At 41.5% G+C, this 25,270-nt stretch overlaps 2 protein-coding genes across 4 annotated transcripts; one reads left to right on the forward strand and one right to left on the reverse strand.

The window, feature by feature from the left end:
- Positions 1-346: 346 nt before the first annotated feature.
- On the forward strand, positions 347-20,573 carry LOC131227061 (uncharacterized). 3 transcript variants are annotated; one of them, XM_058222765.1, is made up of 13 exons: positions 347-492; positions 5,461-5,611; positions 6,359-6,436; positions 7,496-7,611; positions 7,794-7,847; positions 10,107-10,194; positions 10,321-10,413; positions 12,963-13,003; positions 13,548-13,601; positions 13,715-13,878; positions 15,392-15,461; positions 17,952-18,101; positions 20,499-20,573. In XM_058222765.1, exons 1-12 carry the CDS (start codon positions 397-399, stop codon positions 18,075-18,077), a joined length of 1,131 nt encoding a protein of 376 aa, XP_058078748.1. In that variant the 5' UTR covers positions 347-396; the 3' UTR covers positions 18,078-18,101; positions 20,499-20,573. The 3 variants fall into 3 exon arrangements, with proteins under 3 accessions (XP_058078748.1, XP_058078747.1, XP_058078749.1); XM_058222766.1 differs by lacking the exon at positions 20,499-20,573 and adding an exon at positions 2,711-2,793 and having other exon boundaries at positions 375-492; positions 17,952-18,264; XM_058222764.1 differs by lacking the exon at positions 20,499-20,573 and having other exon boundaries at positions 17,952-18,264.
- Positions 20,574-24,543: 3,970 nt separating this feature from the next.
- LOC131228098 (chaperone protein dnaJ 20, chloroplastic-like) lies at positions 24,544-25,023 on the reverse strand. Its single transcript, XM_058223930.1, has one exon. The coding sequence runs from the start codon at positions 25,021-25,023 to the stop codon at positions 24,544-24,546; it is 480 nt and encodes a 159-aa protein (XP_058079913.1).
- Between the last annotated feature and the right edge of the window lie 247 nt (positions 25,024-25,270).

Here is a 25,270-nt window from a genome sequence, read left to right on the forward strand (position 1 = left end):
CAAGACACTATAGTACATCACTCATTCAGCAGCAGCAACCATTGCTTGATCCAAAACTGTTGATTAGGTCATACAGACCTGGATGAAGTTTAAAAACAAATATCAGCTTGATCCAAAACTTTTGTGGCCACCAAAAAGTTTTTAACGGTGGGTGTTCAATCAACACTGTTTCCTGTGATATGGTCCACTTAAGATTTGGATTTACCTCGTTTTTGGGCTCATATTATAAAATGATCTGGAAAAATGGATGGACGGCGTGGATGAAACACACACACCATGGTGGGGTCCACAGAGCACCGATCACTAGCCAATCCGCGTGGCATACGCTGCCAGAGTACAAAGAACTCTCTCTCTCATAAATACGCAGCAGAAAAAACGAGAGAGAAGGAGAGAGAGATGAAGAAGCTTGCGGTACTGTTAATGGGCTGCGGAGGGGTGGGCCGACAGCTCCTCCAACACATCGTAAATACCCGATCTACCCACACCAAACAGGTCTAATTCCATCCACATCGCTTCCCTTTCTACATTTCCATTCCTTCAAATACATATAAAGCAGATAGCAGAAATAATTAAAAAAGTGAAGGGCATTCATGTCTACACCCGCCGTCGTTGATAGATGCACCCTTTTGTATCTACTTTCGGTAATACATTTAGTACATCTTGTGCTATTTTTATTACCCAAAGTAGAAAGAATGGTTGGGTGTATCTATCAGTAAGTGGGGGTTGCAAAATTTTCGCTTTCAAAACACATACCCTCACTGATTCTCCTACCTGAGCGGAATGAATTTAGGGCTTCGGTTTAGTGCTGCTTGGAATGTAGGAAAATCAGATACTGATGCAAGTGGGCTGTTGCATGCGGGCCATCCATTCATCAGATGGGTGCAGATATTCAACCTGGACGGTTGGATCTCTAATTAAGACCCTTGGATGGGTCTGATCTGTGCCTGGCCTTCCATCTGATGGTCTGATCTTTGATCAGCCGGATTTTGGGACCCATCTGATGGATGGATGGACTGGATGCATAGCAGGCCCCTCGGCCAGGATTGGAAATTGGGACCGTTGATTTGGCGGGTGTATCATGTAGGTGAGAAATTATCTGAAAATCATGTCGCTTGCCGATCTTTGGGACCCATCTGATGGATGGATGGACTGGATGTATCATGGGCTCTGGCGTGCTGGGCTGGAACTTGGAACCACTAATCTGGTGGGTCATCATGTAGACAGGCAATGGCCTGAAAATTGTGGTGGTTTGCACATTTGCTAAGTGGTCTTGGTGAGTTTTTCATGTTGAATTTGGACCACTTCTCATTATGTGATCGGGTGGCTACCGAGGATTGACGACTCGTACTTGGTTGAGTTGAATTCGGTTCAGCTCCACAAGTCAACATTAAAAATATGACACCCCCGACACAGTTGAGTCGCAATTCCACTCAGGACCGACTGAGTTGGTCTAAGCCACCGAGTCTTAAAATCCCTGCTACCTGCCACAACGGTCATAATTATTGGGGTGTGTGATGAGGAAATACATATCAGAGGAGGAGGCGGGTCGCACTGATTTCCCTGTGGCTTGGCGAGTACCTATAATCGTGCTGAAGACCCCATGTGCATGTGCGAGCATATGGAAGACCTTACACTGGGAAGATGCACATGAGTTACTTTATGGAGTGATTCAGACCGTTGGATCGGAGGGACGCGACGATCGGGTCATTGGATCGCATGAATTACATGATCAGGCCATTGATCATTGATCGTCTACATCAATTTTAGACTTTCTCATCTTTTAGGATTTAGTTTTTAATTATTTTATATTTAGACACATTATGAGTGTTTTTGTTGATTTTATTTAAATTAGGGCTATTTTCGTTAAGATTCACAAGACATGAGGATTATTGTAAAATTTGAAACTTCTTGGATATATAAAAAGAGGAGGGGTGTGTGACCCCTCTCCCATTGGATTTTGTGATTAAAAAAAAATAAAAGCTTTTGTTTTCTTCTTCCATCTTCCTGCGATTTGAAGATACTTCCATGCGATTTGGAAGGAAGATTGGTGCGAGGCTAATCTTCATCAACGGAGGTGCGAGGTCTCCATCTATCCCCACACCATCTTCTCTTTTCTCCCTCATCCAAATATTTTCTTTAGGTTCTTAATTCTCCTATCCTAGATCTTCGTCTTCTCTTAAACCCAACTTTCCCTTACCCATTCACAATCCAAACCCTCACCGACCTAAACCCATTCACCCCACGCCATACGTGTGACCGTACATCCACATGTGTGAATCTCACCTTGCCCCCTTTTGGTTTTCCATCATCATTATATCAAAACCCATTTCTTCCATCCCTGAAACCTTAACCCTAAACCTAAAATTCCTAATTTTCCTACTTTCCCAAATTAGCCAAACCCTAATTTTTACCCTAAGTTGTATTAAGTTTTCTATTTTAAATTAGACTATACCTTATGCTAATTGGATGTCCCTACATCCATTAGATTGTAGTTTCTTTTTATTTAATGATATTGTGTTACAATGTTGGTAGCTTAGGCTAGGATTATGCATGATTTTCTTTTGATTTTTATAATATTTATGATGATTATAGTGATTTTTTTTTTTTTTTTTTTGTTAAATATCTTAATTCGGCTACTTGAACTCACATGTTAATTAGTTTATGCATCGGTCCTACATCACTATGGCCCCTATTCATGATAATGCACCAGATCAATGGTCTTGATTAGTGTACACGTGTGCCGCATGCATGAAGGAGAGATGCTTTGCTCCGCACTTCAGGGAACTCTATGAGGTGCACACTTCATGCTAATGTTTCTCAAAAGAGAATTAGACTAAAGTGAAAATGTTGTAATTTGTCCATGTATTTGAGAAGTGATGGTTGGATTTCTAAAGCTCCGACTGGCAGACCATAACTGTTCAATAAATGGGCTTACTTTGCATTAACCGGGATTTTGAGGTGGTGGGTCATGTTTGGTGAAGTTCATTGGACACTGGGCCATGTAACAATGGATGGCCTCACCAATGCAGATAAACTATAGAATCATATCTAGATCTATAAATTCAAATATGGGGAAAGAAATCACCTTATGGCCTGTTTGGGAGTGTGGATTCGGAACCCCCTGGATTTGGAATCCTCCCATTGTGTTTGGCACCTGGAATTTAGAATTCCCTCTTATCCAAAAGTAGCTATGCATGGTATATTTATAGGGGTTTGAATTTAATTACTAAATCAATTTTAACATCTCTAATTAGTGTATGTATGTAATGTTTGACACAATGGTTGTAACAAGCTCGCTGAAATATATACTTTGCCTGAAAATGATGAAATTCCAAGTCTCGGATGGGCCACAAGCACAAGATCATATTCGAGTGACTAACCAACGATTTTTAACCGTTGATTTACATGGATAATGTTTGGACGGCACAGATCATTGTATTAAAGTAATTATAGTGATTCAATTGATAATCTAATTGTTTTGGGACATCATTAGTGGGCCATGTGGCCAATAGATTAATAGTCTAGTGACACACATGTTACACATGTAACTCTTGGAAGGATTTTAGATACAATCCAAGATTTCACTGTGGATTTCAAACCCCCTCTTTGAGGGGATTTGAACACCCCAGTTACCTTATGGTGCCAAGCATACCAGGGGATTTCAAACACCCCAAATCCTTGATGCTAAACAACCCCTTAGGATGGAGTGGAAAATTGCGGATCTGACCTCTGATTGTATTTGAAGTATAACTCTCAGTTCCCTTGGAACACCAAACCCGCAGAAAAACTAAGAAATGAAAGGACTATGGTCGAAGAGCCAGCCATCTACTACTAGTTATTCTATTCTATAAACCTATCCTCTACGCAGGGCCTATTTGGTTGCCACTTAAAAATGAGTTTGTCTTATTTTAGTCACTATCAATTAGTATATGTAAGCTATTGGTTATAATTTTAATCCCCACCATAAAAATGATCTCTAATGCATAATTGTGATTAAATAAAATGAGATCCGCCCACTTGTCTCTCAATCACAGAATTTGGCCCCTCACCGAAGCAATTTACCTGGGCTAATCAGTTATTTCTTTCATTGCCCTGAGCATTAAAATAAGACAAACTCATTTTTAAGTGGCAACTAAACAGGCCCTTAATTAATCAGAAAGTTTTGAAGTCCATAACCACACAAATATGTCATGAATATACCAATTGTATGGTTCTAGAGGCCGTATGGCTGTTACAAAAGGCCTAAAGCCCTATGATGATTACTGTCTATAATTGGGATAATTGTAAACACTCCTCATTCACACATGGCAATGTGCCATGCGTGTACCACAACCCCGCTGGTTATCAGTTGGGCCCACCAAATTGCATTGGACCAATAAAGCTAGTGTATTCATTAGGTGGGCTACATGTAAATAGGTAAAAGGAATTGACTGGCAGTGCACATTCACCATACATGTGTGGACTGATGAATGAGAGGACTGACCTGATGTTTTGCCCAATGGGGCTGGAATGACCCTATGAGTGGTTAGCGTCATGTGCAAGCAGCAAGCGTGGAAATGGTACATTGGACATTAGTGGGCTCATCCTTGATGGGCCATATGGCGAAAGGAGAAATGATCTAGACCGCCCATTCATGATGGGCATGACTACCAGCCTGATTTTTGGTCCAACACATCTACCACTTGATGAGTGATTAGTGTCATGTGTTCCACATCGACATGTTTCAGCAACAAGCAAGGAAATTATCCAGACCATCCAGCAATTGCACCTATATTGGGCTCATCCAGAGAGAGAGCATGTCATTGCTAAAACCAGAGGGGGAGGTGTTTGCAATTGTTCATAATTGGTCATCGTCAGCTGCACCATGATTGGGACCGTATCTAACATCAAACCATGGATCTGATCCAGATCTTCTTATCAGGCCAATCTGGAATCCATATCCTCAATATGAACGGGTAGATGGATAGTTGGACCTGACATTCTTTGATCGAGATCATTGTCTATTAGGGCCTCATATGAGATCTGGTGGCCCGATATTTGATCGGCCAATTTGTAGGATCATCCTGGATGCGTCTGATGATGCTGTATGGCCCGAATGCATCACTCAAAAGGCCCTTGCTGATTATATATTCCATCAATTTGTCTCTGTTTCGCGAAATGGGCAGTTAATGCATGAGAAAAAAAGGAATTGCATTTTTTAAGAGTTTCTCCAAAATTCTATAAATGAAAGATTCTCTTTTTGTGTGGCAGTAATTGCTTATATGGCCAGTAAGAATGTAAAAAGAAAGTGAAAAGAGAAGAAAAATGGATGGGAGAGAAATCATCAGGAAGAATTGATATTGCTACAGTTAACTAAACTGAATTCGACGTTTTTTTGTTTTTTTTTTTGTTTTTTTAAGACTTTTTCTTGGTTTCAGTAGAAGTTTCATTGATTGAGATTATTAACCATGTATGGAGCAGGGATTGAGCTTACGAGTTGTGGGAGTTCGAGATAGTCAGTCGTTGCTGGTTGCTACCGACATTTTCACAACTGAATTAAATGATGCATTCTTGATGGAAATTTGCCGCGCAAAGTCATCTGGTTCTTCTCTGACAGCATTGAGAGACTTTGGTAGATACTTGTACCATGTTTTGATGATGAATTCATTAGAGATAGGTGGTGCTGTATACAATTTTATTATTATTGTTATTAGGGGTGCAACTTGGCCGGGTTTGGTCGGGTTGATGGCAACCTGAGCCCAGCCTCACCTCAAGAGGACCCAACCTGCGACCCGACCCCGACCCGACCCCAACGAATTCCAACCCAAGGTGCCCAACGCTGACCTAACCGAAGTCCTCTATGCTCAACCCAACCCGACCCGACCCGACCCAACCCAACCCAACCCAACCCAACCCAACCCAAATACATGTCTTGTTTCCCAACCCAACCCAAATACACGTGATTTTCCCAACCTGATTTGACCCAAATACATGTGAATTTTCCAAAACTGATCTAGCCCGACCTGAACTCAACCCGAGTTCAAATCAGGCTGGTGTTTTCCAAACTGATTGCAACCTGAGGACCTTGACAACTCGACCGAACCTGACCTGAACTTGGGTTACCCAACTTGCAACCCTAATTGTTCTGATTTGTTCGGTTGAAGCATATTATCACACTATGCCTTGTTTTTTAAGTTTTAGCTTATTAGTCTTTACATAGCTTTTCCGTCCATTGTTTATATCATCGATTCTAATCAAACAGGAATACAGAAGTCACATTTCTTTTTGACTGAATATAGGATGCAAGTTTCCAAAGTAATGTTATCCTACTAATGTTTCTTTCTCCTTTTCTTTTTTGGTTTTTGTTTACTTGATTTAGATGAATGCCAAATATTCAGCAACTCGGAAGCAGCAAGAAAAGTTATTGATATTGCTGCCCTTCTAGGCAAATCGACTGGTTGGTAGCATCCCAGGCTCAGGTGTCCCTTTGTATCTTTAAGGTGCCATTGTGTAATGCATTGCCAGATACAATGTTTATGCCACATTTGAATGTTTAATTGGAACTGTGGCTAGCACCACTCCATTCATAATGTTGAATTACTGCTCAACTCATGGCTTTAAATATCATTGGAGTTGTATAAGTTTCCATCCTCAATATCACCAGCTGATATGGGGCTGAAACCAACTGGTACTTGCGGGAAACAGATGTCGGAGGGAGTACTGGTTTTGGTCCCCGGTGAGTTGCACTCCAAGATCGCCATTTAGATCCTTGGTCCAACTTGCAATAACTGATGTTTCTAGTCCAACTTTAAACACATTTAATTGCAATTACAGGTTGGTTGTCATTATGAATTAAATGCTGCCACCTCTACTTTGGTAGTCTCGTCAAGAGGTTTGCTTGAATACATCTCAACATATTACAATAAGAAACGCCGGGAGTCTAGCCATCGGATTTGTGTCTTTTTCAGTGACGAAAGCCATTTATTCGATAAGGCTCCCCTTAAATGGGGGATAACCAAGAAAACTCTCAGATTGAATATTTCAACCCATTGATTATACAAAGGAATGGTTATGGTGATTGTTTATGTTCAAAGCAAAATAGAAAGGTAATCAAAGGGCTGAAATAACTCAATTGAGAGCTTCTATTTGTTTTTGTTGTTGTTATTTTATTTTTTAGGGTTTCTATTTGTTTCATTTACACTGTACAAAGTGAGACTGCTTGAATAACTGGTCTGGATCATTGGAATGTGTTGGGATGTATTTGAGCGAACCTCTCTCCTTGAAGATTGTTGGTCATTTCTTCCATGTTTTGTGTTTAAACTCTGGTTATGTCATTTCTATGTAACAAGTAATGTTTAAAGGAATTTACGAGAAACCCGACAACGACAAGCATGGTATCTGGCATATGATTCTTTTTTGTCTCAACCTCAACTGCAATGCCTGGGTCATCATGCGGACATTTTTCATGTTTGTTCATTTATTTGTGTGCAATTTGTTGTCCCGTTTCATTTCACAGGTTTGGCACTTGTTGATTGCTCTGCCAGTTCGGAGACGATAGGTGTGCTAAAGCCGGCGGTTGATTTGGGTTGTTGTATTGTGCTGGCAAATAAGAAGCCACTTACATCTGGAACTGTAACCTCTTATCCTAACCTTTCCTTATCTAATAATATGGCTTTTGAATAATGCAATTAGTGGAAGTTTGGAATTTGGATAGACCCTAGAATGCAGATGTCGTTTAAGCATCCTTACGTCTGCATTTTGTGGGATGTTGGGCTTTTTGGGCATCTCATTCTCTTTTATCGTCTTTCCTGCAGGAAGATTATGAGAAGTTAGTCTCGAACTTGCGTCGCGTTCGATATGAATCAACTGTAAGCTTGTTTATTCCCTGGTTCTGCTAACCGTATCCACTTTTCTTTTGTACTTAGAAGCATAGCATTTATTGCAATTTCTTTGGGTGTCATTTCTCATGCTTCGTGAATACTGGAGTGCTGATGTTGACGTTTCTAGCTCCCATTTTCAACAGTCATTCAGTCTTTAATTTCTGGTCCCATGATGTGACTGTAATGTGGCAGCTATTTTTCTTTTATGAGAGACTAAGATTTATATATTATTATCTTTTGCGTGCTATGTTGTATGATTTTTTTTTCTCAGTTGAGCTAAAGCCAGTTCTTCAAATCTTATATGAAATGGGATGTGCTCCAGCGATACTGATACCTCCGTAAGCTAATGATGGCACCTGGTAGATATGGGGCCCACATGTATGCAGGCCATCCAACTCATTCATCAAAGGGTCACCTCATGTTACCCTGTGGTACAAAAAATCAGCATAATATGACACTCAGGTGGGCCACAGCACAACAAAAACAGGACGCTCACCCTGGATTTGCACAGGGGCCCACCTGAATTGCAAAACAGCCTGAGTTTTGGCCCGATCCCTTCATCTGCCTAGATGAACAGTCAGAATGGCCTAGATTCCATACACATAAGATGGTGGGCATTCCCTCCCGACTTGTACCCGGTGGTGTCGCCTATCTTATTCATAGATCAGCCTGATTTTCAGGTTTGGTGGGTAGCATGCTCTGACACATCTGGTGGATGGATTGGATTTCATTCATGCTCTGCCTGGCACCACGGTGGCACCAGTACCACTGGAGCACGCCCCATATAAAATTATGAGTAGGTATGTCCAAATATCAGGACTTGGCACTCACCCAACTCAAGCAAGTGTTTCACTAGGTCAGCTGACTGGTTGAATCAACCAGGTTCTAAGTAGATCAAGTGATTTTTTAAACATTGGTGAATAGTATTGGTATCTGGTTTTAATGATGACATCATTTATATTAAGCAGAGAATGACGCCAAAAATGCTCTTGTGCCAAATCTTGCTTGAGATATGAATGTGGTCTTCTGATTCTATCTCACTTCTAATTTCGGGTCGGAAGTTGATAAATTTTTTTTGGGCTGCCCCAAACACTGATCATCTAAGGTTCCGTACACTTAGCAAGCAACCCCAACTAGAATATTGCTGCACGCCCAAATGCTGCCTAAAATAACACAAAAGTAAAATTAATTAACGGTAACATCTTTTTTCAGCGACCCAAATTACACTTGCAAACCAATGATTTCCACCTCTGATGGGAAATTAGGTGCTTGTAATCGAGGTAGTACTGTTGTTGTTGACAAACATAGTAGGCAGTATATGATGTGATGTACCCTGATATAAAATTAGCTTGGTTGAATATCTGTGCATGCCTGTAGCAATTGTGCCTTGCTACTCCATCCTAAAATCAGATTTTGGAACTGCAGTGTCTCCAAAGGGGTGCATTTCATCTCTTATTTGGAGCTTGTACATACTGTAGAGAGATTCGTAGTCCTGCCAATATACTGTATTGTATATTTCTAGTTTCTTTAGTGATTTTGCTTGTGTAGTCATGCGGAGGTAGGGATATCAATGGGCCAGGCTGGCCTGTTGGGCTTTTGGGCCTGGCCTGTTTTAGGCTGGGCTTGGGATGGAATACTAGGCTTGAGGGGCAGGCCTTGGCTTAAAATTTAGGCTTAATAACTGGGCTGGGCTCGGGCTTTGTTTAAGAGCCCTTCAGCCCGGCCCGAGCCTGGCCTGTTTAGGATTTCAAGGATACTTTTCTCATATATCATGCATGATGGGGAACACTCTGAATAACCCAGATCTTGCACAAAAGTGGGTGGCTGGGCTCGGGCTCGAGCCGAGGTTTTACTTTTTGAGCTGGGACAGACCTTAGCCCTTCCCAAGTCCGGTGTGTTGACACCCCTATAGTTCATGTTGGCCTCACTTTATTAATATCATTGGTGTGGTGGTCTGCAGGACTGAGACACACATTCCTATAACCTATATTCTTCTCTCTCCTCTTCTCATATTTTTCCTTCCCAGTTCTTCACCTCTTCGCTTATCATCCAAGTGCAACTTTTACATGAAATCGCATAGGGGTATGCCGGACTGTTATGTTTTCTGATGTATATTGCACCATTCCATGCATAACTGCATACTCTGTTGAATGGTAGCAATATCATTTTAAATATTCAAATGTATATATGGAGCCAAAGTTTCAGGCTTTCAGCACACATCACTATGGGGTTTATGTCTCTTCGTAGGTTGGAGCTGGCCTTCCTGTGATATGTTCCTTAACTCGTATAATTTCATCTGGAGACGCCATTTGTCGTATCGTTGGCAGTTTGAGTGGTATGACTTTGTCGAAGGCATTCCTGTGATCATTTTATCAGTAGTTTAGATTTTTGTGTTGGTGATTTCTTTAAAAGTTTTTGTGTATTAGTGCTTACATATTGTTTCTGTTGAAATTTATAATAGGTACGCTTGGGTATGTAATGAGCGAATTAGAAGTTGGAAAGCCATTCAGCCAAGTTGTTCGTGCAGCTAAAGGCCTTGGGTATACAGAACCAGGTTGACTTGAGTAGTAGTTCTGCTGTAGATCCATCATATGCTGGCCAATTAAAATTGAGTTCTACAAGTAATTCTTTTAGAAGCATTATTTGTATTGCTTTTGTGTGATCCACTTGTGACTTTTAGGCCCATTTCAGTGGATCTGTAAATTGGGATTGGTTCAAGGTATTCCATAACGGTGGTCATAATGACCACCGCTGTTACCGTTACGATACGGGCCATTATGGCTTCTTCTTCCTCTCCTTTCTTGAAAAAAAAAGAAAGAAAAACCTGTTTCAACCCCATAATAGATTATTACAGGCCATTTTTTCCATTACTGCCGTGTAACGTGTAATAGTTATCACCGCTATTATTGCAGCTGCTACGTAACCGTTTCGGAATACCTTGGATTGGTTGCTTTGTATATATATGCATGCATACATGCACATTCACATATCATCATCAACATCATCTAAACCTTATTCCAACCAATGTTCAGAGTATCAACATTGTTACATTTATCAATGACTAGGGATATGAAAACATGTACCGATATCACCGATGCTCAGAAATATATTGCCATATGAGGGAAACATTAGGAAAAAGGTGGAATTTTTCAGTGAAATTTTAGGAGATGTTAAAAGACACATGTTTACATGTGTAGGGATAATACACACACACACACACACACACAAAAGTTTCCATTTTATATGGGCCTAACCATGTGTTGTAAAAAAAGAGTACAAAATGAAGATATAAATTTGTAGTGAATCAATAGATTTTCCAACACTGATTAATATATAAAATTTCTATATTAATTAACAGTGAGAAACACATTTTCCAATATTAAAAGGAAAAATTAGTATTTCACCAATTTCCTCCATTTTTCACTTAAATGTTTATTTTTAGCTACAAATCCTTGTCAATGCATGAGAATCACGCATAGACATGGATTTCTACTGCAATCTATGCTAACATTTGAAAAAATGCAGTTCCTATATATATTTCATCGCCTTTGGGTTATGGCCCTTCTTCATTTTGAGTTGAGATTTCTCTCAAAATCCAAACTTTGATTCATTAAAACCAAGAGTGATCAAAATCACATAAGGAACAAAATTTAAAAACAATGGAGATTTTTTGTTCCCAAGTTTCTGATTCGCCTATTTATGGATGTTTCCCTTGTATCAGTGATATTATTGCTATTCGCTGTTACTGCATGTATTATTGATGGTATCATTGATGCCAAGGAACTTTTGTGAGCGATTTTTCATCAAAATATCGTTGATATTGATAATATCACCAAATATCATCGATGCTCAAACTGACACCATTGCAGCAGTGGAGCCTTTAGCTATTGCAGGAGTCCTTGGACATTGCAGCCGGTTGGCCTCTCTTTCCCTTCCTCTCTTGACCGTAGGGCCCACCAAATGAACATATCAGATATCACAATCGATGTAGGTGTGGGTACACCAAGCATCCCTTTATTTTACAAAACCTAATTTGGGCTTGGGCTGGGGTCGGACTTGGTATAAGCATTTCGGGCCAGGCTCGGGCTGGACTATCTTGGCCCGTCACGAGCCCCGGCCGGGTTTGGACTTAGGCTGAACAATGCGGCCGGGCTTGGATAGAGCTTGGCCTGGCCCTAATCCAGCCCATTGACACCCCTACTGGTCTTATAGCTATTAGAATATCCTCTTCATTTTGATTGGTATTCAAAGGAACATTTCTACTTCTTCCACCTTGCTTGAATTCTTTAGGTGACATCCTTATCAATCTCTTTGTTGTGTACACAGACATCGGAAAATGATCAAGTGCAAATGTTTTCACTATTTTATAGTTCAAATGAGTTATGTGGGGGCCCACCGTGATGTGTTGATGGCATCCACTCGACCATCTTGCATGCCATCCCTGGTTTTGTGATGGGCCCAAAATTCAGGCCAATGCGAGCTGGAGTCAAGAGGGGACGCACACCCTTGATTCTCACATATGGCCACCATGTTGTGCTGCTTTTGCATATGCCATCTAATCCATTGATATGGAAATCTGCCTTAGATTATGGCACACCTAAAAATTAGGCCATTCTGATACTTGGATGGGCGTAGTGCCCCCAAACTGTTCCTACTCGTGTGGCCCACCCGAGTCATGGATTGACCTGGTTTTTGGGCCCATCGCCAAATGAGGGATGGTGTGCAAGATGGCCAGAGTGGATGTCATTAGCACATCGTGGTGTACCCCACTCAACCCGTTTGCACTAGATCATGACCTGTGTGCGTGTGCACGCGCGTGAAACCAATCCTCTGTGCTTCAGGTAGTTTAGAATATGAAACCACCATCTGAAATTTTCTAGACTATCGATGTACGTGGACATCCCAGCAGCTGCTAATGGTGGGAACATCCAAACATACCCATAATTAACAACAACAAATTATTTCTACTTCCAAAGAAGAGGTTGAAGAAGAAACTTGTAATTCACAGAAGTTTCAAATGAATTTGGCCAATATTTTTAAGTTACCTTCTCTTAGATGGATGGATAGTCCAATAATTCTTCACCCTCTTTTATTTGTTTACAGATCCACGAGATGACCTGGGCGGGATGGATGTCGCAAGAAAGGTTTGGATGTTGAATACTTCTACACATGGTTCCTACTTCAGTGCTTAAGTTGACCAGGCTTGCACTTGGCAATGGACTGGTCAGGCTCAGGCTGGCCGTTTATTCACTGGGCCTGAAATCCAGGGCCGTGCCGTACCCATGGGCCTAAAAATTGGCCCCAAACTAGCCTGTGGCAGGGCAGACCTGGAAGCTTAACGGGCCATCCAGGCCTATTTCCAGCAGTGGCAATAGCCCCATTCTTGGGTTGGAATAATCTACAACAACTGTTTTATACAGTTTCATGAAACACACAAGCTCGGTGGGGGCACCATGTTCTAATTTGAACCATACATACAAAAGATCAGTCCTAAAGAAAACTTTGATGGGCCACACCAATGGGAACAGTGTAAAACTGCTATCGAAACCTCTAAGTTCATACACTGGCCAAGTTCGAAAGGATAAGCGAGTTTGATTAGGTCTCCAACATAACCTTGCCTTCTATGGGAAAGTCCCAATTTCGGTGAATCTTTAACTGGTAGTTTTCTTTTCATTGTTTCTAAAACAGGCTCTGATCCTTTCCCGGCTTCTTGGACTGCAAATGGACTTGGAAAATATCAAGGTCTCTATCTGGCTGACATGTATTTTCTTATCTGAGCATGCGTATAATCTAATTGATATTTTATTTAAAAATACTGAAAACAATCACCTTCATTATTCCTGTATTTGTTTTAGGTTGACAGCTTGTATCCTCATGATTTGGGGCCTGATAAAATGTCTACAGAAGACTTTCTGGAGAATGGCCTTCCATCTCTCGATAAAGATATTGAAGCAAGAGTAAAAGCTGCTTCTTTAAATGGGAATGTTCTCCGATACGTATGTATGATTGAGGGCTCAAGGTATTCTTTTGATTGTACTTGTACCGGGTGTTGATCTAAATAGGGATATTCAATCTGTCATCAGGTGGGTCCCACCATTTGGATGATCTGGCCTGTAAATCACGCTGGTCAACTTGTCAGGGAGGCCGCATGGGTAGACGTGATGTTTGCTGGCAAATTTTCAAGCTACCCATTGTTTCCATACATGTGTGGTCCACCTAATGAGTTGGTTGGCTTTTGGGCCAGGTCACCTAAATGATGTAGCCCACCCTTAGTTGTATGATTCTTCTAACTAGGTGCAGTTCCTACTTCAAATCGCGCTTACAATTGCCTTCCCACTCTAGCTTCCTAGCTACTTGCCATATTTTGAAACTGATGCTTTCCTGCTCCCATGCCCCAATTTGTGACTGCTTCATTTCACGTTTCGTGCAACTCTAGGCCCACCTGATTAGTTGGTGCATGTGGCAGCTTGTGGGATTGGTAAATCTCATACAAATAGAAGCTACTATATAACTCTAAATTGTCTAGAATTGACTTTGTATATTGTTCTGTTAGTGTCCACTGCTGATTCTGATTTCGCTGTGCTTCATTTGCATTCAACATCCACCCTGTCCAATAGGTTTGCCCCACAATGAGGATCATCTTATGCAAAATTCAGTGCTATCATCCACTCATTGGGTGGGCTACACCATAGAAAATGATGTATAGCTGCTGATAACTAATTAAATTCAAGTGTCATCCACCCGATGAGTGGATGGGTCTGATTTTTACATTAGGCGATCATTATGGTGGGGGCAACCTATTGGATGGGTAGGATGTTGGACGTGGAAGTTATTCGCTGGGTGGACAGCAACTTACTTGCCCAACCATTGGCTGTGAACATTTCTCATATATATTTATGTTGGTTTTTTGCAAACGTCCCCATCTTCGTGGGAACGTTTGCAACGTCCCCATCTTCGTGGGAACGTTTGCAACGTCCCCAAACCTTTTAAATGGCACCTGGGGTGACCTATTGTCAATCCGAACCGTTCATTCTAGGAGCAAGCCTTGGTGCAAAAATAATGCCAATCGGGTGATCTTGAGCTTCTGATCAATAGCACGAAAATGGACAGTCAAGATTGATCGGCTGAACAAAATAGGTCTAACCATCATCATGAAACATGTAGTAGATATATCCCACTTTGTATTTCTTATGATTCTAAAATAACACTTTGATTTGATGATTCTTAACTGTTTGATTTATGGCACGGTTGTAATCCTTCAAAAAAAAAAAAAAAAAAAACCAACTAGATGGTTGTAACAAATTGGCCCCATTCAAAGGGTTAGGATCATCAAACCATTATGATTCTTGCACTATGGCTTGCTTCTAGCTGTATGAATGAATGAATGTTTCAGATTGACAATAGGTCACCCTGTGAAGGCGAGGAAATTAGCAAACCCTTCTGTGAGGTTCAAATGATGGTAACTGGAGTATAACTTCTACAAAAGCATCTCTTTGTTGATAAATGAGCCGCTCATGTCTCTGTTCTATCAGGTGTGAGGTTGGTCTTCAAGAGCTTCCCAAAAATTCAGCTTTGGGGAGATTACAAGGAAGCGACAATGTGGTATGCTACTCATCATAATTTTTAAAAATTTTATTCAATATTTAATCGATTATCATGCCACAGTAAATTCGCCTTTAGTTATGTGTAGAGTGAATGAGGCAATGATTTACAGTATGTGGTGAGGTGTGGCTTTTATCTTTCATGTGCTCATGTTTTGTTACAGTAGTAGAATGATTAATGGAGGCAATGGGCTGGGCCATGCTACGCCTGAACTTGGCCCAAGCATGGCATGGGCCTAGCTCATCAGGCCCAAGCCTAAGCCCCAAAATATTGGTTGGGCTCGGGGCCCAACCAAATCCTGCCTGGCCCAAAAAGTGATAAAATCCTATTTCTTGCTTGATGTTCCTGATCAATCCATTAATCATGTGGGCCACACATGCATAAAGAAACAGACATTTTGGAGGAATGCAACCAATGGCCTATTTCAAGATGGATGGCGTGCCAACCGAAGAATGGAATGGCATATTTGTAGGATATAACACATTTACGTCTAAAGTTCAGGCCAGATGCTCAGAGTCAGGTTGAGCTAGAATTTCTTGAGCCCAAGGCGACCCTAAAATTGATCGGGCCATGCCTTCGAGGCCTACCCAGCACATGGGCCAAGCTAGTAGGTCCAAGCCCAGCCCAAATCCAGGATGGGCTCATCGGATTGGGCGGGCTACCCGGCCCTTAAGACTGATTAGGGAATTTTGATGGGCCCCTCATGTTATATGCATATTCAGATTGTTCATCTTTCAAAAAAAAAACAAAAAAAAAGAAGAAGAAGCACATTCAGATTTCTGGATTGCCCAGGATTGGTTGATTTACGACGACTGCCATGTAGTTGTTTATGCATAAAAACAAAAGGGCAAACCTCAAGCCCACATTTCGATGCACAAGTGAATTGGATTGGGAACGATCGGTTTTAGTCAAGAATAAATGACAAAGCTCACCGATGATTCCTACTATTCATCGTAGTTCTAAAACTCGGTCACTTGAAACTCATCGAGTGTAATTGGCTTGGCTAAATTTCAAGCTGAGTCATTAGGAAACTAGCTTATGAGTCTGACTTGGCTCAAAGTTGACAAGACTCATCAAGTTGGTCTGCTTACTTGGTTGAATTGACACATCTCATGGTTACTTGAGCCTAGGTGATTGCCGGTGAACCTTTTTTTGGATGGTTTGAACTTGCACCCTTAACTAAGAAAACAGTCTGCAACTAGACACAATAAGCTGTGCTGCCGCTTGTTTCAGCCATTTCACATATTCTAACTTAAATATTTTAATATTTTATTACTACTATAAATGTTCTAAAGTAATTATCAAATACTGATTCGAGTCAAGTGGAGACTCGGCTTGAGACTTTGAGTCGACCCCACATAGCTAGACATCAAGTCGAGTTTTAGGGTTCTTGAACTATGCTGTCAAATTGCAGTTTAGGGTCAAATCCCATCTCCCTACGGTGCGATGCCTGGAGCACGGGCATGCTTATGCGTTGTTTGGCAGCATGGATTTGGATTCTGACTTGAGAATCCAAATCCTGTATTTTGCATTCTTTCAGTTGTGGGTGGCATTTTGAATTTGAATTCTGTGGAATCCAGAAATTATGTTTGGCAGTCTAGATTTTGACCTAATGAGAGGAGGATAGAGCGGCTATGAGAGTTGGAGAGGATTGAAAATCTAGGATTTTGCAGTGCACCTTTTCTCTTCCATTTTGAGAAGGGGCTCTTTCGAGGATTTTCCAAACATGATTTGAATTGAAAATTCTGAACTGCCAAAATCCGTGCTGCCCAAATGACCCTTAATGTGAAGGCGAATGAAAGGAAATTTGCTTATTTCCACTTCTATAGACAAATGATTGCAATTCAATTCCATTATACATCAAAATGCATCCTAAAGTCTTCCATTATGTCTAGGGCTGTAAATGGTCTGGGCTGGGCTGTCGCTCTTTGGCTGGGCCTGCTTGGGCTGAAATACGAGGCCCAAGGGCTGGATCCAGGCCTAAAATATAAACACTTTTATTGATCAGGCTGGGCTCAGGTTGTACCCATGAGCCTGTCAGCCTGGCCTGAACCCAATCCGGTCCGCCCCATTTAAGGTTTCAAGTGCATTTTCGCCAATGTTGTGCATAATTGGTCACACCAATTGAGTAGCCTAGATCTTGCACAAAAGAGGGTGGCCGGGCTCGAGCTCGAGCTCGGGCCAGACTTGGACCTGGGCCATGCATAATTATCACGTGCCTGGCTTGGACCTGTTTGTTTTGGCCCGTGCCAGGCCAGGGCTGGATTTGGGCATTTTACTTTGCGGGTGGGGCTTGGACAGGCCTCAGCCTGGCCTGAACCCAGCCTGTTGACAGCCCTATACTCGTTTTGTTTTCTCTTGTTGCAAACAACCAATCTCCATGCTGTTAGTCTTATATGATCCGATCTTGTCATTCAATTATGATAGGAAGTCCCTATGTAACATAACACTTGAATGATTAGCTGTTGTCTCGTGTCGTCGTATTTGCAGCTGGAGATATACAGCAGGTGTTATCAGGAGCTGCCGTTGGTGATTCAAGGTGCTGGGGCGGGCAACGACACTACGGCGGCAGGAGTCCTTGCCGATATCGTCTGTCTTCAAGATCTCTTTCCCTGAAATTACTACCTCTTCAGGATACAGGTCAGAAAATCCTAATCAGAACGAAAATTGGTGAAATGTGCTTTTGAGGAGCATGAGAAAAGATCAAACAGTAGAATGTTGTAGTTCTCCATCAGACATGTACCATTGATATATCTTCTGTTTTGCTTTTTCAAATGAGGAATGCTGATTCCAGATGCCCCTAGTACAAGTGTGCGCATGGTCCAAATGTTCGTAGGGTGGTCCCCACGGTGAATGTTCCCTAGCCCAAAAATCTGGTTTTTACGTTCATCAGGTGGGTGTGTCCATTCATTAGTCGGGTAACCCGTACACCAACAAAAGGACGTTTGGTGAAATGACAACCAACTGTTTATATCCAATGTGTATGTCTTTGCTCACTTGATTAGTGGGCCAGCCTAGTTTTTAGGATAGCATACACAAACTGTGGGACTCCCTACCTTGCACCATAGTTCAATAACCCAATGACTGAACTCGAAACTCGCCAAGTCAACATGACTCAATGAGATTTCGAGCCGAGTCATCATGAAACTCAATTATGAGAGTGACTTTATCTCGACTCCATGTCAATTTGACTCGATGACTCGGTCAACTCAACAACTTGCCATAATTTGAACAGAGTCACTCACGTAAAAAATATCTTTTTATAAAAACCATGCCAATTTCTGCTGTTGGGCATTTCTTCAATTTTTGTTTTGTTTTGTTTTTTGGTGGGTTTCTTTTTTTTTTGTTTGTTTGTTTTATTTTTTTTTAATATCCTAGATTCGACTACTTAAATATTTTAAAAGTTATTAAATAATTATTACAAGTTGAATTTTGATTGAGATCTCATGTTGTATGTTGTTTGCATCATTGAGTTTTAACACGTCATCGAATGTGAAAAAATATTGAAAATTATTTCTCCTATTTGTAGGAAGAGATCCCATGGTGTCTGTAGTTTGCAAATGATGTTTTGATTGACAAGATAAGGGAGGGCATGAACACAAAGCTAGATTTATGATGAGTTCTTTAGAATCTAAAGGATTTAAAAATTAGTTAGACTAAAATGGAGTATTTAGAGTACAATTTTAGTAACAAACAAATGAAAACAAGGGCTTGTTGGCCAAGAAGTTTCCCAAAATGACCACTTTTGATATGTTGGGTCGATAATTCATGAGAGTGGAGAGATTGAGAAGGATGTTGCCCATAAAATCCAAGTGGTGTGGAAGAAATGGTGATATGCCTCTAGAATTTTATTTGATCTTTGTGTGCTAAGCGGAAAGAGAAATTTCATAAATGGGCTATAAGATCAGTCATACTTTTTGGGACAAATGTTGGTCAGTTAAGGAACAACATGTTCATTGGATGAGTGTAGCTGAAATGAGTATGTTGAGATGGAATGAATGTCAAGACGAGGAAGGATAGAATTAAAAATAAATGCATTCAATGGAATTTAGGAGCATCCCTAGTAGATAATGAGAGGAAAGTAGACTTGGATGGATTAGCCATGTCTAACAGAGACCAAGAACCATGTTAGTTAGGAGTGAGTTGGTACACGTTGAAGGCTCGAAAAGGTCAAAAGGCCCAAAGACATGCATGGAGGTAGCAAGAAAAGACCAATGACCTACGGCTTAATGGAAGGTATGGCTATGCCAGTTAGGAGTGAGTTGGTATACGTTGAAGGCTTGAGAAGGTCAGAAGGCCCAAGGTATGGCTATGCCAGTTAGGAGTGAGTTGGTATACGTTGAAGGCTTGAGAAGGTCAGAAGGCCCGAAAGGAATGTGTATGGAGGAAGCAAGAAAAGACCAATGACCTACGGCCTAATGGAAGGTATGGCCCTTGATAGAGTAGAATGGTGGATTAGGATTCATGTAGTCGATTCTAATTAATTGGGATAAGGCTTAGATGATGAATTATTACATGTTGTCAGGTATAGACTCGTTCGAGTCTTCAATTCAACCATGACTGGGTTGAACATTAAGTCGAATTGAGTTTTCGAATTTTTGAACTATGCCTTGCATGTGCCACATTGGCACTTGTGGTGTGTTCATGTTTTTCATATTCGGTGACTCGGATTAATCCTGAGTCGAGTTGTGACTTGGCCGTGTCAGGCCAATTCATTCCTATTTTCAATCCGGACTTGTGGTGCAGAGCCAGAATCGGTATACACCAAGTCGATTTGGATGAGTGGTCAATCCATGTGTGTCCGCGTTTAGCGTTCGGGTCTTTGTAATTAGCACTCATCAGCAAATTCTTCTGATTGTTGATGAAAGTGACTGCTACTTGCCAATGGATAACGGTCATAGCGTGCAACTCATCCACCACACACGAGGCACTCTTGCTCTACAACCCAGACCAACAAAACATGGTCCCAAACCGCACAATTTCCCTGTTATGAATTCAGACTGCTGATGATTTCTTTTTCTGACTGTCGATTTGTAGGCCATGCATTAAATGGATGGAATCAGCCAATCAGCGAGAGTTTTGTAGTGTGCTCCATCCAAGTTGGTGCCCACTTATATATATATATATATGCGAAAAGGTACTATGCGCTCTACCTCACGATAAGCTCCCGTGAGGTCGAGCTGTGTGGGCCCCACCGTGATGCGTGTCGACCATCAACACCGTGCATTTGATGGGTCCCCTCTAAATTATGGGATATCCCAAAAATCAGCCGTATACGGAACTCAGGTGGGCCATACCATCTAAAATCATGTGAAGACACCGTTAAAACATATAAAAGCACTTGGTGGGGCCCACCTGAGTTTTGAATGCTGCTAAAACTTGGTCTGAACCCTCATCCAAGTGGGACACACAATGGATGGGCTGGATTTGCAAACCACATCTCGGTGGGCCCAAAAAATGATTATGAATGTTTTAATAGTGCACGGTCCCTCCCCACTTCTGTATGTGGTGTGGTCCAACAAATCACGGATTGACTTGATTTTTGAGACCTAGGCCCACGATGGAATGATGCATCTGACTAATGGGGTAGATGTTCGAAACACATCACGGTGGGGCCTACACAGCTTGACCTCATGGGACGGACTCGTGAGGTGAAGTGCATAGTGTGTGTGTGTGTAGTAAGTTGCCAATTCTAGGAGTTTTAGTTGTAGTTTGATTCTGAAATTTCTTTCGTTGCTTAGTATCCCTATTTAAAAGGGTTATGAACTCGTTTATTTCATTCATCAATCAATTTCGAATTTTATATAATTTATTTTATATTTTCTTGTTCTTTTCCTTGTGGATTCGAGGAGTCTATGTGAGGAGGCTAGAGAAGTTTTGTGGATTCGGAATAGTTATCCCCTTGAGGAAGACGATGCTCGACCTCACGTCCTTCCTTGTGTCAAATTCTAAGCTTTACAATGAAGAAATTAAAGAATTTGTACCAACATCTTAACACGTGCCTTAAGCCAAAAAGTGATCAAATGAAATTCTTCTTATTTTCATAAATAAAACCTTCAAGTTGAATCAGATAAATCTAGTCATTAAGAATCTTATGAAAAAAATATATATATAATTTTTATATCTAAATACTTATTCTTCATGTCAAACACCACTTCCATGCTCAATATAATATAAGTAGTATTCAATCAAACAGTAAAAACAGTGTGTGTGTGTCTATATATATATATATATATATATATATATATATATATATATATATATATATATATATATATATATATAAGTGTGTGTGTGTGTGTGTGTGTGTGTGTGAATCATCAAAATCAATACCTACGTCCGGGCGGGGGTAGGACGCAATCCGCGTCGATAATTATGGCCCAACAGAGTTTATTCAGTAATATAAAAGAAATATTTAGTTAATACGCAGTCCCGTTTCGTCAGCGGTAGGAGTGGGGACGCGGATTAGCTACAGACACGTTGTGTAGCAGGGCTTGAAGTGACATCACCAAGTTCTGTGGGCCCCACTGATGTATGTTTTGTATCCACACCGTCCATTCATTTGTAGGGATCATATTAGGACATGTTCCAAAGAATGAGTCAGATCCAAAGTTTGACTGGACCCCACCACAGAACAGTGGGGAGAGTGACACCCACCATTAAAAACTTCTAAGGGCCACAAAAGTTTTCGATCAAGCGGAAATTTGTGTTTTCCTTTATTTCATGTATGCGTTAACACATTAACAGGTTGGATCTCAAATAAACATCATGATGGACCTTAGGAAAGTTTCAACGGTGGATGTCACTCTCCCCACTGTTTTCTATAGTGGGGTCCACTCCAGCTTTGGATCTGTCTCATTCTTTGGATCATGACTGAAAATGATCTCTCCAAATGGATGGACGGTATGGATAAAACACATACTTCATGATGATGGGCCCACAGAACTTGGTGACGTCACTTGTCTCGCTACTCAACCTGTCGGTAGCTAATCCGCGTCCTAGGAGTGGTGGGACCTACCGTGAGAAAATGTTGGGAACGGATTCGCTACTCCCCTGCCACCAGCCCCGTGGCTGGTGGTCGGTGACCTGTGGCCCCCACCATGATGCATGATGTATGTGATTCATCCATTCCGTTCATCCATTTTTACAGATTATTTTTGGTTGTGATACCAAAAATGATAGGAATATAAATCTCAGGTGGACCACACCACAGGAAAACAATAGTGATTGGATATCCACCATTAAAATCCTCCTAAGGACCACTGAACTGTTTATTTGAAATCCAATCTGTTGATTAGGTCATACAGACCCAAATGAAGGGAAAAAACCAAAGATCAGCTTAATACAAAACTTTTATATCTCCCACCAAGTTTCTAATGATTGAAGTTCATTCAACACTGTTTCGTGTAATGCGGTTCACTTGAGGATATACCTCAGTTTTGGTCTCGTAATCTAGAAAAATAGATGGACGGCATGGATGAAACACATACATCATGGTAGGCCCACAGAGCACCACCCACCAGCCATTGGCGGGTGGCAGGGGGAGTAGCCAATCCGTTTTGTTACTCACTACGCTTGGCGTACCGAGTACACTCTATGGGGTCCACCATGATTTATTTATTTTATCTGCTCGGTCCATTCATTTTACCAAATAATTTTAGGGCTTTAGACCAAAAATGAGAGATATCCAATATTCAAATGGACCACACCACAGGAAACAGTTGAATTGAACATCTACTGTTGAAAAATTCTTGGGGCCATAGAAGTTTTGGATCAACCATATATTCTTGTTTTCTCTTCATCCATGTATTTATGATATTATGAACAGGTTGGATGACAAATAAATATCATCGTGGGGCCTAGAAAGGTTTCAACTGTGGAAATCATTATCCCCACTGTTTCAAGTGGTATAATCCACTTGATCATTGGATATGCTTCAATTTTGGTATCGACCCTTAAATTAGATGTAAAAACCAATGGACGGAGTGGATAGACTACATACATTCAAGGTGAGCCCAACTAAGTTTACTCAGTAGAGCGTAATGAGTTACCTTCATGGTATTTCTTTCTTTTATAAAAATTTATCAGTATTGGGAAAAAATCTTAAAGTCTATAGATCGGCTTATGGAATGGACTAACTCTACTGAGCCAGCACGGGCCCATGGAAGGCCGAGCATGATATGACCTCTATGTCTAGAAACATAGCAATCTCCAAAGAGAGCGATGCAATTGTAAGGACACACAAAGATCTTATAAGCTCACGCAAGTAGTCGAAATATCAACCTATTTTATAGGTCGGCTAAAGGATGGTTATGGAGCGTCTATAAATCAGCCACTTGTCGATTACGGATCGACCATAACTCAGTCACAGATCAGTCACATATCGATCACAGCTCAGTCATAGATCGGTCATATATCGTTCACAGATCAGTCACATATTAATCAGAGATTGACCATAGCTCGATCATAGATAGATTACAAATCAGTCATAGATCGGTCACAAATCGACTATACATCGACCGTAGATCTGCGATACCCTTGATAGGGTCAAAAGGTCTCAACACCTAGAAAGAGAGGACGAATCTTCCTGCTCGACTGACGGTCGAAAATGATGAATGCTGATCTATTGAGCAGAATGGTATCAATTGTTTCCAACTCAGCACCCGCCTTGAGATTCGACCTAAAGTTGAACTACAAATCCTCTCTCCTATAAATGCCCACTGTTTGAGGTACGTTAACAAAAACCTTAATATTCGACTAGTCTCTTTTATGAAGATCCTACCCCACTTTAACGACTTCAAGCCTAACTTAGGCACCTGAGGGTCCCCTATACAAACCGGGGCTTCCTTTGTCTCTCACCTTCGCCTGTGCATGTTTAAGAAGGTGAGCTGTGGACGGTCAGCCAGAAAACTAAACTGCATCAACAACACTTATTTTCATCTACTAATGAATTTATTTATTTTTAAAAGTATTTATAAAAAAATAATAAAATAAAGAGCTATAGTCCATGGGACTACCAACTCTGAGTAGTTCCACTGCTCCAACCAGTCGAAACGATGTGACCCACCAGAAATGGGCCTCCTCATGCAGGAGCATTTCCAACAGCAGCAGCAGCAGCAGCTCTCATCCGACTCCCCCACGAGGCTGACGTGGCGCGTCTATCAGACCGGGTCGTCAGACCCGCCAGCTGCGATTCCCAGTCCCCAAAACGGTTCTTAAGGCGGTTATCGTAGTCCTCTCGAAGGACAGGGTCGGACAGTACCCTATATGCTTCCCGAGCCTCGATGAACTGCTTCGTGAAATCCTCCTTTTTGTTATCTGACCGACACGTGTCCGGATGGCACCTCCGCGCCAGCTTCCGAAACGCGGCCTTTATCTCGTCCTGACCGGCGCTCTCAGTCACCGACAGAAGTTCGTACAAGGTCCTGAGACGAGCCGTCGTGGCGGAGGAGGCAGAAAACCTGGGTTTGTAGGGGAGTCTGGTTTTAGGGAAGAGCGGTTTTGGGGTGGATAGCGGTTTTGGAGGGAGCCCGAGAGTGAGGGGATGAGGGTGGTATTGCATGGTTTTGACTGTTTTGAGGCTGGAGAGAGAGAGAGATAGAGAGTCTCTGAGAGATGGAGTGGGATTTTTGACGTTTATATAAGGCGTGGGGAGCGGAAAGGGGGGTGAGCCCACTTAAGAAGGTGGGATCGCTGACTGTGGTCCCACTTTGATCTACGTGCCTTACATCCACACCGTCCATCCATTTTGACGGCTCATTTTAAGGCATAATCCAAAAAATGAAGCAGATCCAAGTCTTAGGTCGACC

Source organism: Magnolia sinica, chromosome 15, assembly GCF_029962835.1.
Source record: "Magnolia sinica isolate HGM2019 chromosome 15, MsV1, whole genome shotgun sequence".
NCBI lineage: Eukaryota > Viridiplantae > Streptophyta > Magnoliopsida > Magnoliales > Magnoliaceae > Magnolia > Magnolia sinica.

What these genes read in the sequence shown, in the direction of transcription:
- LOC131227061 (XM_058222765.1), top strand. Translation starts at nt 397, where the DNA reads ATGAAGAAGCTTGCGGTACTGTTAATGGGCTGCGGAGGGGTGGGCCGA. An exon ending in CCTTGGGTATACAGAACCAG is followed by an intron (nt 10,414 to 12,962) that starts GTTGACTTGAGT and finishes ATTTGTTTACAG; the next exon opens with ATCCACGAGATGACCTGGGC. An exon ending in TACAAGGAAGCGACAATGTG is followed by an intron (nt 15,462 to 17,951) that starts GTATGCTACTCA and finishes TCGTATTTGCAG; the next exon opens with CTGGAGATATACAGCAGGTG.
- LOC131228098 (XM_058223930.1), bottom strand. Translation starts at nt 25,023, where the DNA reads ATGCAATACCACCCTCATCCCCTCACTCTCGGGCTCCCTCCAAAACCG.